General features: G+C 36.5%; 1 protein-coding gene across 6 annotated transcripts in view; it reads left to right on the top strand.

Moving 5' to 3' along the window:
* Nucleotides 1-17,784, top strand: part of UGGT2 (UDP-glucose glycoprotein glucosyltransferase 2) — a 188,006-nt gene that overhangs the window by 168,183 nt on the left and 2,039 nt on the right. For all 6 annotated transcript variants that reach the window (XM_072760866.1, XM_072760864.1, XM_026003635.2 and 3 more), the window contains 4 exons: nt 1,271-1,431; nt 2,062-2,176; nt 6,313-6,429; nt 10,688-10,814. In XM_072760866.1, the coding sequence (XP_072616967.1) occupies nt 1,271-1,431; nt 2,062-2,176; nt 6,313-6,429; nt 10,688-10,814 (520 nt within the window). The remainder of the gene's footprint in view (nt 1-1,270; nt 1,432-2,061; nt 2,177-6,312; nt 6,430-10,687; nt 10,815-17,784) is intronic.

Raw genomic sequence — 17,784 nt, 5'->3', positions numbered from 1 at the left:
AGTACTCACCTTTCAAAATTTATATATCTAAAAATTTACCCTTTGCATGCCTTTGTAATCATCAATGGGAAAAAATATTTGAAAAATACACAGAATTTTTAAGAACAGTGAGGTGTAAATATTAACATTACATAAATTGTACAAGTTAGTACAATTTATATTTAGGACAAAAAGTATATTTTCAAATCCTGTATTAGAATTTATTTATAAACTCTATTATTATTTTTGTAGTATTTTCCAAATTGAGAAGTATAAATCATTATAATTAAAAATTAAGAAAACTGGCAAATGTGAGTAATGAACTAAGGACTTCCAAACAGACCATCTAACATAAAATATATTTCTCCTGTCTTCCCCCAACTTACACAGTGATATTTCCCAGCAGGCTTGAATCTGTTAAAAAAAAAAAAATGTGTCTGAAGGGCACAGTTGGTTGAGCGTCCAACTCTTGGTTTCAGCTCAGGTCATGGTGTCAGGATCCTGGGATCTAGCCCTGCATCAGGCTCAGCATGGAGTCCGCTTGGGATGATTTCCCTCCCGCTCTACCCCTTCCCCTGCTCACACTCACTTGCTCACTCTCTTAAATAAATAAAATCTTTATTTAAAAAAGAAATATACTAATATTATTTCATTAAAGCCATTGAAGATTCATCAGGAGGTTTTTCTTTATCATTCAGACTAATATTTGTCAATACTACAATAATGGAGATTTATCATAATTATTTTGAATTATTAGTCTATACCTTGATAAACTAAGAGTGGCATACTATGAAATATTTAATTTCTTCCCAAAATACATTTTGTTTAAACTGTCTTCATTAAAGTGGCATGACCAGGGATGCGTGGGTAGCTCTGATTTCTGCTCAGGTCATGATCTCGGGATCCTGGTATCAAGCTCTGTGTAGGTCTCTGTGCTTGGCAGGGAGTCTGCTCATCCCTCTCTCTCTCTGCCCCTCCTCCCGCTCATACTCTCTGTCAAATAAATAAATCTTTAAAAAAAAATGACAGAACAAACTCTTCTTGTTACTGAGTAAGACCACTGTCATATAGACTAGGCATATACATCTTAGGTTTCTTTTAATCTATAAGAACAAGAGAAAAGGAACTTAGTAAACTCCCTACTGCTTGAAAGAGCTGTGAGAAAAAAAAACAATTTTTATTTCCACAGTCAAGTAATGATTTGAAATTCTCATAAAAAGGGGCTTATTATATAATAATAACATTATATTAGTTGATAGTTTTCATCAGAGAAACCATTTTAATTATTTAGATTGTGAGACATGACTTAACAGAACTCCGAGATTTTGATCTGGATGGAGCACCTTATGGGTATACCCCATTTTGTGATAGCCGCACTGAAATGGATGGATATCGTTTCTGGAAAAAGGGATACTGGGCATCACATCTTTTAAGAAGGAAATACCATATCAGGTAAGAAAACTTCTACTCTTCCTTTTTAGTAACTAAATAACTTATTGGATCACAGTACTCAGTTTTTTTGAAATCGGACAATAAGGGCAACCAATTAATGTTTATTGCATGCCAGTCACTCTTACAAGACTTTACATGAATTAACTCATAAAATCTGTCTGACAACCTTTTGAGATACTCTTACCCTCGTTTTTATAGATGTGGAAACTGAGGTACACAGCACTCATGTAACTTGCCCAGGCTTATACTGTTAGTGCATAGCTGAGCCCAGGAGTTAAACCCAAGTAATAGGACTCCAGTGAGAAGCTCCTAACCACTACAGAATAATAATTTGTTACAGAATAACTTGTTGCATTACTGTCTGTTTTCAAAGCTGCTGTTGTTTTGTAGAGCCATGACTTTCATGTTATCTTAGAAAAAAACTTGAGGTGACTCTACAAGGATATGATCCGAACAGTATTTATAACAAACCTCAGACCTCTCAGAAACAGTTGGGAGAAAATTCATGAAAGGATTCATTCTTATTAGACCCAGGGCTATCTAATGTCAGTTCCATTACTGTGGACAGTCACTGGGGGGAAGTGAAAATACATGACCAACTTGAGCCACCAAGACGGTTCACTGTTGCAGTGCCTTGTATGTAGTGGATCTCAAGAAGTTCCGAAGAATTGCAGCAGGGGACAGGCTCCGGGGCCAGTACCAAGCTCTCAGTCAAGATCCAAACAGTCTTTCAAACCTCGATCAGGTAAGTAGAATGTTCCCAGACTCATTTTCGACACATAGATACAGACTGTTCCAATTCCCTGCTTGTAACCTTCAAAATCTTACATTTTCAGCCTCTTTCTCCCCTTGGTACAATTCTGTATTGGGTATCTCAACTATCTTGACTCACACATAATTTTTTCACTTTCAGTTCAACATTTTCAAAACAAATCATACTTTATCTTCACTTTTCTTTCCTTAGACCTTTTTGCCCCACTACATGCTCTGTCTTGCTTACCATATATTTTTCTTATTTCCATCATCATTTAAACATGTCTCTATCTCTGATCTTTAAGACAAATACCCTTCGTCCTGTGTCCCACCTGAACTAATTAGCCAACAAATTTCCAGATTCGCTTAACCTAATGATATGACTCGGAACCTCCCAGAATTATGTGGACAGCAAGCACAGCTTCCCCAAGAGGGTCACTGGAAGTGAGGATAAGCAGGATCATTTCTGCTTTGCCCCCTGGGACCCATGTAATTCTTCCATGTGACGAAACAGCACCATATAATGGCTGGTGATTTAGACTGTAATGCTACCTCTGGAGGACGACACCCCACTTTTGCAGGGTACTGTCTCCAAGGTAGCACCTCTTGTGCCTTCAGTAAATCATTCTATTGCTCTATCAGGCCAGCAGCTTCTGGGTGGTGTAGAATGCGACAGGACCATGGGATCTCTTGGTCATGTGCTCTCTGCCAGGCTTCCTTTCCTTGCTATGGAGTGGGTCTCTTGGTCTAATGCAATATTAAACGGAATCCCTTCTCAGTGGATAGCTCTGTAAGCCCTTCAGTAATGGCACTCAGTCTTTGCGAGCAGGAAAGGCAGACCTATACACAGAATGTATATAATTCAGTTCAGAAAAATCTATGTCCCTAGTTGGTTTAGAAAGGGTCCAATCTAGTCAGCTTGCCACCAAGCAGTTGATTAGTCTTTACAAAGTATAAATGCTATGTCAGAAGCTCACTGTTTGTCTCTGCTATTGGCAGCTCTAAGAGCTAGATCAGACCTGGTAAGTGGGAGCCCATGCCATTGGGCCCACACATAGTTTCCATTTCTGCCTTCATTGAATACCCCTTCATGTACCCATTGTACCGTTGGAGTGGTCAGTGACCAAGGCTGGCTTGCTTACATCAACAGGTCACATTCATTCTGTGTGTCACCTGGTACTACTTTTCTGTTGAATGCTTTCTGGTAGATATTTAACATGCAGTACACAAAGATCTTGATCATTTTTGCCATTCTCATAGGTTCATCCATAAGCTCCTACCCCAGAATTCATTGTCATTAATCTTCCTTTTTGGGCTTTTTTTTTTTAAGATTTTTATTTATTCATGAAAGACACAGAGAGGCCCTGTGAGGAGCCTGATATGGAACTCAGTCCCAGGACCCCAGGATCACAAACTGAGCCAAAGGCAGATGTTCAACCAATGAGCCACCCAGGCGCCCCCTTTCTGGGCTTCTGACGAGTCACCTAAGCCATCCACCATTTCGCTTGAATTTATTTGTATTTTAGCCTTCTCTTTACATACAAAGTGAATGATAATGAACATCATCTGAATCAGTTAAAACAGGTCTTAGAGGTAGATTCATAGGACTAAACACTTCCCTAAAAGAAAATAAAAAAGGTGTCAACCTCAGCTTTTTACCTAGAAACTAGAAAAAAAAAAAGAACAAATTAAAACCAAATTAAGTGGAAAGAGGGAATAATTAATATTAGAGTCAAAATTAGATTAAAAATGATGTTTTTATACATTTTCTTATGAAGCCAAAGCTGGTTTTTTGAGAAAATTAATAAAACAAACCAGTCATGGATAGTGCCCCACATCAGGCTGTGCACTCAGCAGAAAGCCTGGCTTTAGATTTTCTCTCCCTCTCCCTTTGCTTCTCCCTCTTTTTGCACTCTCTAAACAAATAAATAAATAAAATTTAAAAAAAAGACACCTATGAAAAACTTACAGCTAACATCATACTTAATGGTGAAATACTGAATGCCTTCCCCCTGAGATCGGGAACAAAGCAAGGATATCTACTCACCATTTCCATTCAACATTGTAGTAGAGGTACTAGTACATACAGCAAGGCAAGAAGAATAAAAGGCATTGGATTAACAAGGAATAAGTAACTCTTTTTGAGACAGTAGAATCATTTATGTAGAAAATCCTCTGTAATCTACTAAAAAGTTATATGTAACCAATAAGCATACTTAGTAATACTGCAGCTATAAGACCAATATATGAAAATCAGTTCTGTATTTCTACTTACTAGCAACATTTGGAAATTGAAACTGAAAAGATACTATTTCTAATAGCATTTTTAAAATTAAGTTCATATAGAAATGCAAATAGCCAAAACAGCTTTGATGAAGAATGGAGTTTGAAGACCTACTTTACGTGATTTCAAGATTTGTTATAAAGCTACTGTAATCAAAACAGTGTGCTTTGGTGTAAAGATAGGTAATTCAATCCATAAATAGGAGTAGAGATTCCAGAAATAACCCATACATTTGAACAATTGACTTTTGACAAAAGTGTGAAGGCAATAAAAGACAGCCTTCTAAACAAATGGTACTGGAACAATTAGACATCCATTTGCAAAACAAAACAAAAAAAAACGCTCCCATCCTTAATACATACTACATATAAAAATTAACTCAAAATGTAACATGGATCTAAAGATAAAATGTAAAACTATAAAACTTTCAGAAGATGAGAAAATAAATCGCTGTGGCCTTTGTTTATGCAGATGTTTTTAGACCTGTTAAAAGTATGATTTACATAGAAAATAATTAACAAATACATAAAAGAACTTTCAAGATTCATTTCTAAGAAAGAAAATAATCTTGTTTTTTAAAAAATCAGATTTTAACAGATCCTTTACTTTGCAAAGGTGATGGTCAAATGGCAGAAGTCCATGGAAAGATTGGAAGATAGTCATTAGGGAAATGAGAAAACTACAATGAATAATTCCACACACTGTTAGAATGGTTGATATTAAAGAGACTGACCATACTAAGTGTTGACGAGGATGTGGAGCAACTAGAATTCGCATACATTGCTCATGAACATATAAAATGCTGTGTAGCCATTTTGGAAAACAGTTTGGCAATTTCTTATGAACTTGAATTTACACCTACCCTGTGACCATTCTACTTCAAGGTGAAATAAAAACATATGTCAACACAAAGACTTGTGCATGCAAATCCTACAAAAATCCCATTATCCTTATCTATTGCTCCCTATGACTTACCCAAAAATAGCACTTACACTAACACACAGTTTTGGTGGGCCTGACGTAGCTGGGCATTCTGCCCCACAGTCTCTCATGAGGCCAAAACCATTGGGGAGCCAGAGATTGCCATCTAATCTGAAGAGTTGGCTGGGCTTGGGCACTCACGTGGTTGTAGGCAGGACCTAAAGGTCTTTGTCACTAATGAGGCTTATTTACCTTATAAAGTTCCTTTTTTTTTTTTAAGATTTTATTTATTCATGAGAGACAGAGAGAAAGGCAGAGGGAGAAGCAGGCTTCATGCAGGGAGCCTGATTGTGGGACTCAATCGCGGGTCTCCAGGATCATGCCTTGGGCCTAAAGCAGGCACTTAACCACTGAGCCACCCAGGGATCCCCTATAAAGTTCCTTTAACCCAGGAGCCAGCAGTCTTTGATTAGAAAGTCCTGAACTATGCAGAAATGTGAAAATACCTGGAGCACTGTTCCCTAACAGGGAAATAAAAGGTCACCTCCGAATCTAGAGAGTGGGGTGGGTGGTAGCTGACAGAAACAGCTAGAGACAGCTAGTATGGGTGATCGTTTACAGTGTCTCGGGGCAGGTGGAGGCAGTGAGGCTATTTGGAGGAATGTGGGTGGTGGGTGTCTGGGCTTCCCACTTCATCCCTGATGCCAGGGGTGAAGTCCAGACCAGAGCAGCTGTGGACGTAGTTCTAGTGCATGGGTTCATCATGACACAAGATGATTGGGTCATAGTAAGTATTTAATAGCTTAAAAATAGATATCATAGATCTGCTGATGTTTTTTTTAACCTATTTTTATTTTAATTAACATCATCAACCTTATTCCCTCTAATTTCTGTGTCTCTTTGTTTAAATCATATTTATATAGGATCTTCCCAACAATATGATTTACCAAGTTGCCATTAAGTCTCTTCCTCAAGACTGGCTGTGGTGTGAAACGTGGTGTGATGATGAATCCAAACAGAGAGCCAAAACCATTGATCTGGTAAGTGCATAATCATCTGCATGTAAGCAGATGTGAAAATGTTCAAATAGAAGTATTTTCTCTTTTACAGACAGAATGGCACCCATATGGCACACTTCTGCTTTGTCCATTATATACTATTCTATATACTTAGGTTGGCCAAGTACAGGGTGTGTCACGGGGCCTCCAGAACCACCCCCAGATTTGAGGAATCATTAAGAGGACTCACAGGACTCAGAATACCACCCTACTCATGGCTGCGCTTTATGCCAGTGTCAGAGGGAAAAGTCCAGAGCAAGCCTGGTGCAAGCTTCCAAGAGCCTTCTCCCTGTGCACTCACATAGGACGAGCTTAATCCCTTAAGCTGTGAGAAATTCCACAACACTTGTGAAGTGTTGTCTCTCAGGGCAGCTTATTAGGAACCCAGTGCCCAGGATTCTTACTGGGGGCTGATCACATAAGCATTCCCCCAACCTGTTGCATACCAGGCACTTAACACTTAAAACACTTAAAATTCCCAATATCCAGAAGGAAAGCAGGTGTTCAGCATAAACCTCAGTGCTGGCACAGTTTGGGCACTGTGAGCCACTCTTACCAGGAATGGTGGGAACACTCCTGAGACCCAGGTTCCCAAGTTGCCAGCCAGGGGCCATCCTTGCAAGCAGGACTTTCTAAGGATAGTGATCTCGGGCTTGCTGTGTTACTCTTTTGTACACAGGGGCTTCTGAAAGAAAGGCCATGAGCTGTCTGAAGTGTTCATAGATTAACTATCATCTTCATATATAATCAGTTTGGTTCTCCTGCCAGTATTTTCCCCAAATGAAACAACCAAAATAGTTCTGTTTACTTAAATGATCCTATGCATGTCTGCTTTTCTTCTTTTTGAGAAATATTTTTCATATTAATTTCAAGCAGATTAACTGTGCTACATAGTTTAACTCCCTAGATATGAAATATTTCAAACTGATTTATTGTCCAGCTGTTTCAAACTCACATTCCATTACTATGTTGTCTTTAATAGTTATAAGATATTGTCATTCTATATTCTATAAGATAGAAGTCTTCTATAAGATATTGTCATCCATTGTCAAGATGTCATTCTGACCATCTTGTTTTTATGGGCTAATTTAAGTTTTAAATATTTACAAGGTCTTCAGTAAAAAATATTAACATTCATACACTTTTGAACAAAATAAGACAATAAAATATAGAGATATTTTCTAGGTATGTGTAGAAATGCATAGAAAAAAGGCATGCCAATGTGTCGGGTTGCAATCAAAGGTAATAGAATGTAGCAGAAACAAGTAAGATGGCATCGTTAAGAAGAAAGGAAGGGACTTTTCTTAAGAGAGGTCAAGAATATTACTGAAGGAAACTCATGAGAGGTTGTTAAGGTTGTGCTGGGATACACAAGTTTATGACTCATACATTAGTGACTGGTCTCCTTGGGATCCATAATACTTAGGTTAACATGAGCTAACTCTAACAAACCCCCAAATTTCAGTGGATTCTCACTCACCTAAGAAAAGCTCTGAGTGGGTGTTCTTTTCAGTGAGTAGCTTCTTTGTCCGTCATGACTCAGGGACCAGCCTCCATCCACCTGTGGCTGCTCAGCCTCTGAGGGCCTGACATCATCTGTACCCATCTGGAGCTGATCTATCCACTGTGGCAGCCACTTGCCATATGTGGCATTGAGCACTTAAAACGTTGCTAGTCTGAATTGAGATGTGCTGTAAAGTGTAAGATACCAGATTTTGAAGACTCGTTACAATAATAATGTAAAAAATATCTCATTACTAATTTTAATACTTATTACATAATGACTGATAATTTGGACATATTTGGTTAAATAAAATAGAGTATTAAAATTTATTTCACCTGTTCCTTTTATATTTTTTGTATGGCTACTAGAAAATTTAAAATTACATATGTGGTTTCCATATTTCTCTTGTGTGATGTTGATCTGGGGGAATTGTGAGGAGTGCTTCCTGACTCCTAAAAGCCATGCCCCTTGGGTGAGAATTGGTTTGTGTGGTCACATCTAGATGTAAGAAGAGCTAAGAAATGTCATTCCCAGACAGGCAGCAACTTCCTGGGGAAGGGTCTACATATAGAAAAGGTGGCATAAATTTTGGTGGGCAGCTAGCTGTTCCTCCCACAGAAGCACTTAAAAATGAGAGAACATGCTAATTTGGGTCAGCTTCTTGGGGAAAAAGTTAAGGGAGGGGAGAAAAATCCCAAGGAAATGGCCTAATGAAGAGGAAAAAAAGCATGATTAGTGGTATTAAAGGTGAGAATGAGAGCACTTATGAATGTCATGAGATGGTCTCAACCCCATTTCAGTAAAGTTTCTCAACCTGGACATTATTTGCATTTGGGACCCTGTAATTTTTAAGTGTGGGAGACCATCTAGCACATTGTAGGATGTTTAGCAGCATCCCTAGCCTTACCCACTAGATGGCAGTAGCACCCCCCCATCACGACACCCAAAAATGTGTCCAGACCTTGCCAGAGCTCCCCTGAGGGGCATAATAGCCCCATTTAAGCACCACTGATATAGATTATAGGGGGAAAATTGTAGCACATAAAACTAAGGAAAACATAGTCTTTTTATTTTATAGTTTCTGACACAATTAAAATGAAAAAAAATAGTTCCATTGTCTTCACTTTATAGAATGTATTGCCTATAAAGTTAATTTCTGCAAAGAACATCCTCTTTTCCCACTTACTTCAGGAACATATTACTATAGAAAAAAATCCACAGTGGAGTGAACTGGAAATAATTGGTGAGGAAGGGATCAAGATAATAGGCTCATGGCTCACAACCCATAGCCTTCCCACAAGGAACTAAGGAGAAAGCAAGTTGTGGCAACTACAACATCACATAGAAGGGAGCTTCAAGATGTGTTAATGCCTAATAGACAGCTTGTGGGATGCTTGTGGAACTCTGGGCGTTGTGCTCCTCCTACAGCCCTTCATGTCTGTCACTGGCTTCTTCATTCTTCACATGACTCAAGCCAAACACTCTGGGGGAGTCTCTGACCCCTCCCCTCATAACTGCCTTGCACCCTATTAGCAGACCTTGTCAGCTGTGCTGTCACATGCATCCAGAATTCTATCCTATGATGTGTTGCCTTTTAACCTTTTAATTTAAAACTATATATAAATATTTAAAACTATTTATAAACTCCCGAGTAGTTTAAATGGATCCTGTATCATTGGAAACTTGGAGGTTATCGTGGCTTCCTCCCCTGTGATAAAGCACTAAGACCCACCCCCTGTCTGGCACACACACACTCACATAGACAATTGAGTGAAATGCATGTGCCTTATTACTAGTAAGTGTAGAGTTGGAACCATGATGGAGGATCCACATCCATTGGTTTTCCACTGTGTCTGTCAGGTAGACTAGTTAACTAGATTTAGACATGAGATTTATAAACGACTCTGAATTGCACATCTATCAGTATTTTGATGAGTTCAAGTTAACTGATTTTATTTCCAATTAACTGATTTTTAATATCATCACAGTTGGTAATTAAAACAGATGCATATGAAAGGGAATGAATGTATTTTGCTAAAGAAACTCAAATTTCTAAAGGCTAACAAATACTTTTGTTGGTGGAAAACTTAAGCATATAAGCCAGACTTTAGTCTAATGTAGTCTGCTGTGTTCTTTTACAAATAGTCAGTGTAATTAGATCTTTGTCAAAACTGTTTGCAGAATTGACAAACTCCTTGTTAACTATCAGAATGTTTTTAAACAATTTTTAAGTTTCTGATTGAGGTGTTTGCATTAAACACTTAGTGCTTCCATAAAGTATGATTTGTAATTATCATTTGATCTTTTCCCTATTAAACTAATTTTAGTACTTTATTTTTTTTTAATTCATTTATGATAGTCACAGAGAGAGAGAGAGAGAGAGAGAGGCAGAGACACAGGCAGAGGGAGAAGCAGGCTCCATGCACCAGGAGCCTGACATGGGATTCAATCCGGGGTCTCCAGGATCGCCAAAGGCAGGCGCCAAACCACTGCGCCACCCAGGGATCCCTAGTACTTTAGATAGTACTTAGGACTCAACTTTTTACAAAATGTGTTTTGTGTGCTCTAGTGACATAGTAACATCCTTGAGCATTTCCTTTGTGTTTTCTAGACAATTATCCCTTCCTTCCTTCCACCCCACCCTCCCTCCCTCTCTACTTTCTTTCCTTAATTGAAGTATAATTAACATGCAAGGATAATAGCTTTTTATTAACAAAATTTAATTTAAACTTTTAGTGCAATAATCCCAAAACAAAAGAACCCAAGCTAAAAGCTGCTGCCAGGATTGTCCCAGAATGGGTGGAGTATGACACTGAGATACGACAACTGTTAGATCACCTTGAAAACAAGAAGAAAAATGCAAGTAAGTCATAATTTTGCAGTGATGTATGAACCAAATGTTGTATTAACAGATTATAATAAGTTACAGATTCATTTCTTGGTGAATTTATTAAATTATTAGGTCAGAATTTCTTTAAGAAATTTATGACATTATTAAGAATTTCCTTTTTATGTGGACTAAGCTCACAAATTAAAAACATGGATAGACAATCTCTTACCCCCATGGATATAACTTCAGTTCATATCAGCACATATGTGGATGTTGTTGTGGCATTAGCCTCCTGACACAAGCAGTAAAAAATAAAAGTAGAAGAAATGCTTGTCTTTAGGATTATACCAGATTTCCCAAATGGGAAAATTCAAGCCCTGAAGTTTAGTAAAAGGCATACATAGCTAACTAGAAATACTACCTGCTATCTTCTAAATTAATCTCACACAGAGTAGGGATTTCCCGAGTGTTCCTGGTTCCAGTAGCCTTAGGGCTAGAGTGGGACTTGGATGAGATTTGCTTCCATTTCCAAGATTAAACTGTACTTTCCTGGGCATTTCAGCACTGCATAAACCCTCAACAAATTAAGTGTTGAATATTCTTGTAAAGCTAATGCAAACTTCTCGATTGCCTCACAATTCTCTTTCCTCATCAGTGCCTCATTCTCTCAATTATTCTTTACTCTTTTAAAAATAGCCATGGGCTCCAGTCAGTGTTAGAGACCTTCACAGGTTATATTAATCCTCAACAGTAAGTTTTTTCATTGGTTCAGAATAAAATTCTTATTCTCCTCAGCTTTATTTTTTCAAGAAGTTGAAATGATAAGTATAAACATAAAAATGTTGTATATAAACTTTCTCACATAAACATGAAATTGTGTTTCATCTTGACTTTGTGTATTCCCTAACAAAACCAGTGTGATTTTGTTTATTTTCTGAGAAGTTCAGTATTTAAAACACACCCATATGTCTTTAATTAATGAATTAAATAATTTAATTAAAACATTATTTAAATTCAGAAGATTCTGTAAGTAGTGTAGTAGAACTGTTTTGAAGGAAAAGATAGAAAGAAGATGGAGAAGAGGGGAGAAGAGGAAAAAACGTTAAGAGAAGAAAGAAAGGAAATTTTACATAATTACCTCAAAAAAAATTTTTTTTACCTCAAAAATTTTTAATCCACAGAACATGAGATGGAATGTTTCTCTTACCAAACTGGAGTTAAAGGATTAATAATATCCAGTGTTAGCAAGGGTATTGACAAGTAAACACTCTCATATACTCATATATACAGTAGCTGTATAAATTAATGAAATATTACAGTGTATACAAAAACTTGAAATGTGTGTGCCCTTTGAACCAGCAATTCACTTTAACAAATTTACATTTAAAAAAGAGAAATGGAAAAAGAAAAAGAGAGAGAAATGACAGGGTTCACTTTAACAAATTTACATTTAAAAAAGAGAAATGGAAAAAGAAAAAGAGAAATGACAGGGTTCTTGGGTGGCTCAGTTGGTTAGGTTGACTCTTGATTCAACTCAGGTCATGATCTCAGGGTCGTGAGATCCAGCCCCACATTGGGCTCCCTGCTCAGCCAGGATTCTGCTTGAGATTCTCTCACTCTCCCTCTGCCCCTTCCTACACACGTGTATGTGTGTGTGTACTTGCTCTCTCTCTTTCAGATCTTTAAAAAAAAAAAAAAAGGAATGATACCTATATACATATGTTTGTTGTGCCATTGTTTTTAATGAGCTAGAAATAATTTAGCTATTGGGGCACCTGGTTGGCTCTGTTGCTTAAGCTTCCAACTCTTGATCTATTCAATTCAGGTATTGATCTCAGGGTCATGAGTTCAAGCCCTGAATTGGGCTCCATGCTAGCCATAGAACCTAATTTAAAAAAAATTTTTTTTTAAGAATTTATCCATTAATAGATTTAATTATATAAATATCGTTACATACAAACAATGAAATATAGTGTAGCCTTGCAAAAGAAATAAATGTATTTTGTTGACAGTATATTTCAAGTTAAAAATACAGAGTAATATTTGTAATAAGATTGACCCCATCTTAATTAAAGAAGAATGGCATGTTTGCTTGTGTTTATGTACATATGCATTTATGTATAAAAATAATTTTTTAAAAAGTGAAATGTTTTACAAAAAAATATTGGATTTTTTACTTAATTTTGAATTACAAATGTAAGACATGTTATAAACATTAAAACAACATGGAAGTATATAGAATAAAATTGGAAGACCTCTCTTAGACACAGAGTCAATCATTTTTAAGGCTGTGATATATCTTTTATAATTTTTGCATTTCTCTCATTATAAACCATATTCGTTTTCTGGGGTTGTTCTAACACAGTAGCCCAGCCTGGGTGACTTCAACAAAAGACATTTTTTGTCTCAGCGTTCTGGTAGCTTGACATCCAAGATCCAAGTGTCATTAAGGTTGGTTTCTTCTGAGGGTATTGAGAGAGGATCTGTCCCGGGCCACCTTGACTTGTAGGTGTCCATTTCCTCTCTGACTCTCTTCACCTTATCTTCTCTATGTATATATCTCTGTGCAGATTTCCTCATCCAACAAGGACACCAGTCATGTTGGATTAGGGTCCACCCTAATGGCATCATTTCAACTTCATTACCTCTATAAAGACTATAAATAAGGTCACTTTCTGAAGTCCTACAAGTTAGGATTCCACCTTATGAATTTTGGAGGGATACAGTTCAACCCCTGACATGATGGAATTGAGAATCTTGTCAGATGTTTAAGAGTCATTTGTAATTTCTTCTGTCTTTCAACTGTTTATTCTTATCCTTTTCTCATTTTGGATTGTTATCCAACTCTGGAAAAAAATTAATGATCTTTATTCTAGAGATCTGTATTGCCACCTTTATCATATACGAAGTTTCTGTATTATCTATGTCTCATTTGGCACATTTTTTTATCCTGTTCCATTGATCTTTGTCTATACATGTGCCTATTTTACACTCCTTTAATTATTGAAGATGTATAACATGTTTTAATATTAAGTAGGGCTCATATCCCTTCATTGCTATTTTGTTGTTGTTTTCCTGGTACTCCTGTTCATTTCTCCATATAAGCTTTAGAATCATCTAGGTCGAAATTTTTCAGTTTTCGGGAGGGGTGGTGTTGGAGGGGAGATTAAATCTATTACTTAGAGATTATTAACATCTTCATGAAAACTGTTCTTCCCATCTAAGAACATGTTATATCTTTCTGTATGTTCAGGTTCAGTTTTAATGTTTTCAAGAATCATAACAATTTAATCATCTGAGTTTTAAACATATCTTTTTAAGTTTGTTCCTAGGTATATCATCTTTTTTGTTGCTATTATAAATGAGATTTTCTCTTACAGTATATCTTCTTATTGTTGGTTACTTGTACAGAGTATTGTTTTCTGCATATGAATTTTTATTTCTGTGATCATACTGAATTCTCATTTATAGTAATATTTAATTGTCTTTGGTTTTTCCCTCCCAAGATTAAACATATCTTACTTGAAATTGTTCATATTGCTTTTACTTGTCTAATTACTTTCGCTGATAGTTCTAATATAATGTTAAATAACAGTAGTGTACAAGGCCTCTTTCTCACTTTGCCTGGCCAACCTTCTGTATTTCCCTATCAAGTAAGATAATAGCCTTGGACTACAAAAATTTATCATAGTGAGGAAGTAGCCATTGATTCTTATTAAGTATTTTTATCAATAATGGGTTGCATTTAGCACTGTATATTAACTAACTAGAATCTGAAAAGAAAAAGAATGGGTTTCATTTGATCGACTGCCTCTTTAACAGAAATAGAGGTGACTATCTGGTTTTTTATTTATTAATATGACAAACTATTTTAATATATTTCCTTAATATTGAGTCATCCCTGTGTTCCAGAATTAAACTCAGCTTGGTCATGACCTATTATTCTTCATTTTTCCTTTTTTTAAGTTGAGATATAATTGATAGATACAACATTATATTAGTTTCAGGTGTATCACATTTATTATTAGTAATATTACAATATTACAGAATGATCACAGTAAGTCTAATAATTCATTACCATACATAGTTACAAAATTTTTCTTGTGATGAGAACTTTTAAAATTTCCTAGCAATTTTCAAATATACAATACAGTAATGTTAAATACAGTCACTATGCTGTTCATTACATCTCTATGACATTGTTTTATAAATAGAAGTTTGTACCTTTTGATCTCCTCCTCACCTATTTTGCCCATCCCCTAGCCCCACTCTGACAACCATTAATGGTTCTCTGTGTCTGTGAGCTCAGTATTGCTTTAGATTCCACTTATAAGTGAAACCATAGAGTATCTTTCTCTGTCTTATTTCATAATGTCCTCAAGATCCATTCATGTTGTTGCAAATGGCAGGATTTCCTTCTTTTTATGGCTAAATTAATACATTACACACACACACTCACACCTCACATTTTCCTTAGCCATTCATTCATCCATCGATGGACACTTAGGTTGTTTCCATGTCTTGGGTATTGTAAATAGTGCTGCAGTGAACATGAGAACATAGATACCTTTTCAGGTTAATGTTTTTGTTTCCTTTGGATAAATTCTCAGGGGTAAGATTCTGGATCACATGGTAGTTCTTTTTGTAGGTTTTGGGGAATTATGTTTTCCGCAGTGCTGCACCAATTTCCATCAACAGTGCACAGGGGTTCCCTTTTGTTACGCATCCTTGCTAACACTTGTTCTTTCTTGTCTTTTTGATAATAGCCATTCTAAGAGGGACAAGCTGAAATCTTATTGTGATTTTGATTTTGATTTCCCTGATGATTGGTGATGTTAACCTGTTGGCCACTTGTATATCATCTTTGGAAAAGTGTCTCTTCAGAGTTTCTGTCCATTTTCTTAATTAGGTTGTTAGTTGGTTTTTTGGGTTTTTTTGCTATTGAGTTGTAGGAGTTCTTTATATATTTTGGATATTAACCCTTTATCAGATACACAATTTGCAAATATTTTTTCCTATTCCATAGGTTGCCTTTTCATTTTGCTGATGGTTTCTTTGCTGTACAGAAGATTTGTAGTTTCATGTAGTCCTACTTATTTACTTTGCTTTTCTTGCCCATGTTTTGTTCTGGAGTTTTATGGCTTCAGGTCTTAACATTTATCCATTTTGTGTTAATCTTTGTGTATGGTGTAAGAATGGGGCAAAGTTTCATTCTTTTGCATGTGGCTGTCCAGTTTTCCCAACACCATTATTGAAGAGACTGTACTTCCCCATTGCATACTCTTGGCTCCTTTGTTATAGCTTAATTGACCATGTATGTATGACTTTATTTTGGGGCTCCTTTCTGTTCCAATGATCTGTGTATCTGTTTTTATACCAGTGTCTAAACTGTTTTGATTACTATAGCTTTGTGATAGTCATATCAGGGAGCCTGATGCCTCAGCTTCATCCTTTCTCAGGATTACTTTGGCTATTTAGGGTTTGTGGTTCTTTATAAGTTTTAAGAGTGTTTGTTCTATTTCTGTGAAAAATGGCAATGGGATTTTTTATATGGGTTGTAGATTTCTTGGGATAGTAGGGAGATTTTATCAATATTAATTCTTCCAGTCCATGAGCATGGAATATCTTTCCATTTAGTTGTGTCTTCATCAGTGTCTCATAGTTTTCAGTGTACAGGTCTTTCAATTCCTTGGTTAAATTTACTCCTTACGTATTGTATTCTTTTGATGCAGTTGTAAATAGATGATTTTATTAATTTTTCTTTTTTTTAAGATTTTATTTATTTATTTGAGAGAGAGCACAAGTGAGCATGAGCGGGATGAGGAGCAGAGGGAGAAGCAGGCTCCCCTGCCAAGCAGGGAGCACCACTTGGGGCTCAATCCCAGGACCCTGACATCATGACCTGAGCTGAAGACAGATGCTTTACCAACTGAGCCACCCAGGTGCCACTTAATTTTTCTTTCTTACAGTTTGGTATTACTTTATAGAAACACAACAGATTTCTGTACATTAATTTTGTGTCCTGCCACTTTATTGAATTCACTTATTAGTTTTAAGTTTTTTGGTGGAAAAAAAAAAGTTTTTTGGTGGAATCTTTAGCATTTTCTGTATATAATATCTTGTCATCTGCAAATAGTGACAGTTTTCTTTTCAACTTGGATGCCTTTTTTTTTTCCTTCCCTAATCACTATGGCTACTACTTCCAGTACTGTACTGAATAATAGTGGTAAGACTAGGCATTCTTATCTCATTCGTGATCTGAAAGGAAAACCTTTAGCTTTTTGCCACTGAGTATGATGTTACTATGGACTTATCATATATGGCCTTCATTATATTGAGGAAGTATAGTTCCTCTGTACCCACTTCGTTGAGTTTTTATCATAAATGGATGTTGAGTCTTTTCAAATGCTTCTTCATCCATTGAGATGATCATATGATTTTTATCCATCATCTTGTTGATGTCTGTATATCATATTGATTGATTTGTGTATGTTGAGCCAAGCCATCTTTGCATCTCTAGAATAAATCCCACTTGATCATGGTGTGTGATCCTTTTAATGTATTGATTTGCTGATATTTTGTTGAGGATTTTTACATCTTTGTTTATCAGGAGTATTGCTCTGAAATTTACTTGTAGTGACCTTTTCTGGTTTGGGCATCAAGTCAGTACTGGCGTTATAAAATGAGTTCAGACATGTTCCTTCCCAGGACGCCTGGGTGGCTCATTGGTTAAGCAACTGCCTTTGGCTCAGGGCACATCCTTGAGTTCTGAGATCGAGTCCCACATCGGGCTCCCTGCAGGGAGCCTGCTTCTCCCTCTGCCTAAGTCTCTGCCTCTCTCCTTCTGTGTCTCTCATGAATAAATAAATAAAAATCTTAAAAAAAAAAAAAGACATGTTCCTTTCCTCTCTATTGACTAGAAAAATTGAAGAAGGATTGGTATTATTCCTTAAATGTTTGGTAGAATTCATCGGTGAAGCCATCTGGTCCTGGACTTTTTGTT

This window comes from Vulpes vulpes, chromosome 6 (genome assembly GCF_048418805.1).
Source record: "Vulpes vulpes isolate BD-2025 chromosome 6, VulVul3, whole genome shotgun sequence".
Classification (NCBI taxonomy): domain Eukaryota; kingdom Metazoa; phylum Chordata; class Mammalia; order Carnivora; family Canidae; genus Vulpes; species Vulpes vulpes.
Note: the sequence above shows the minus strand (reverse complement) of the source record. Positions and strands in the feature narration are given on the sequence as shown.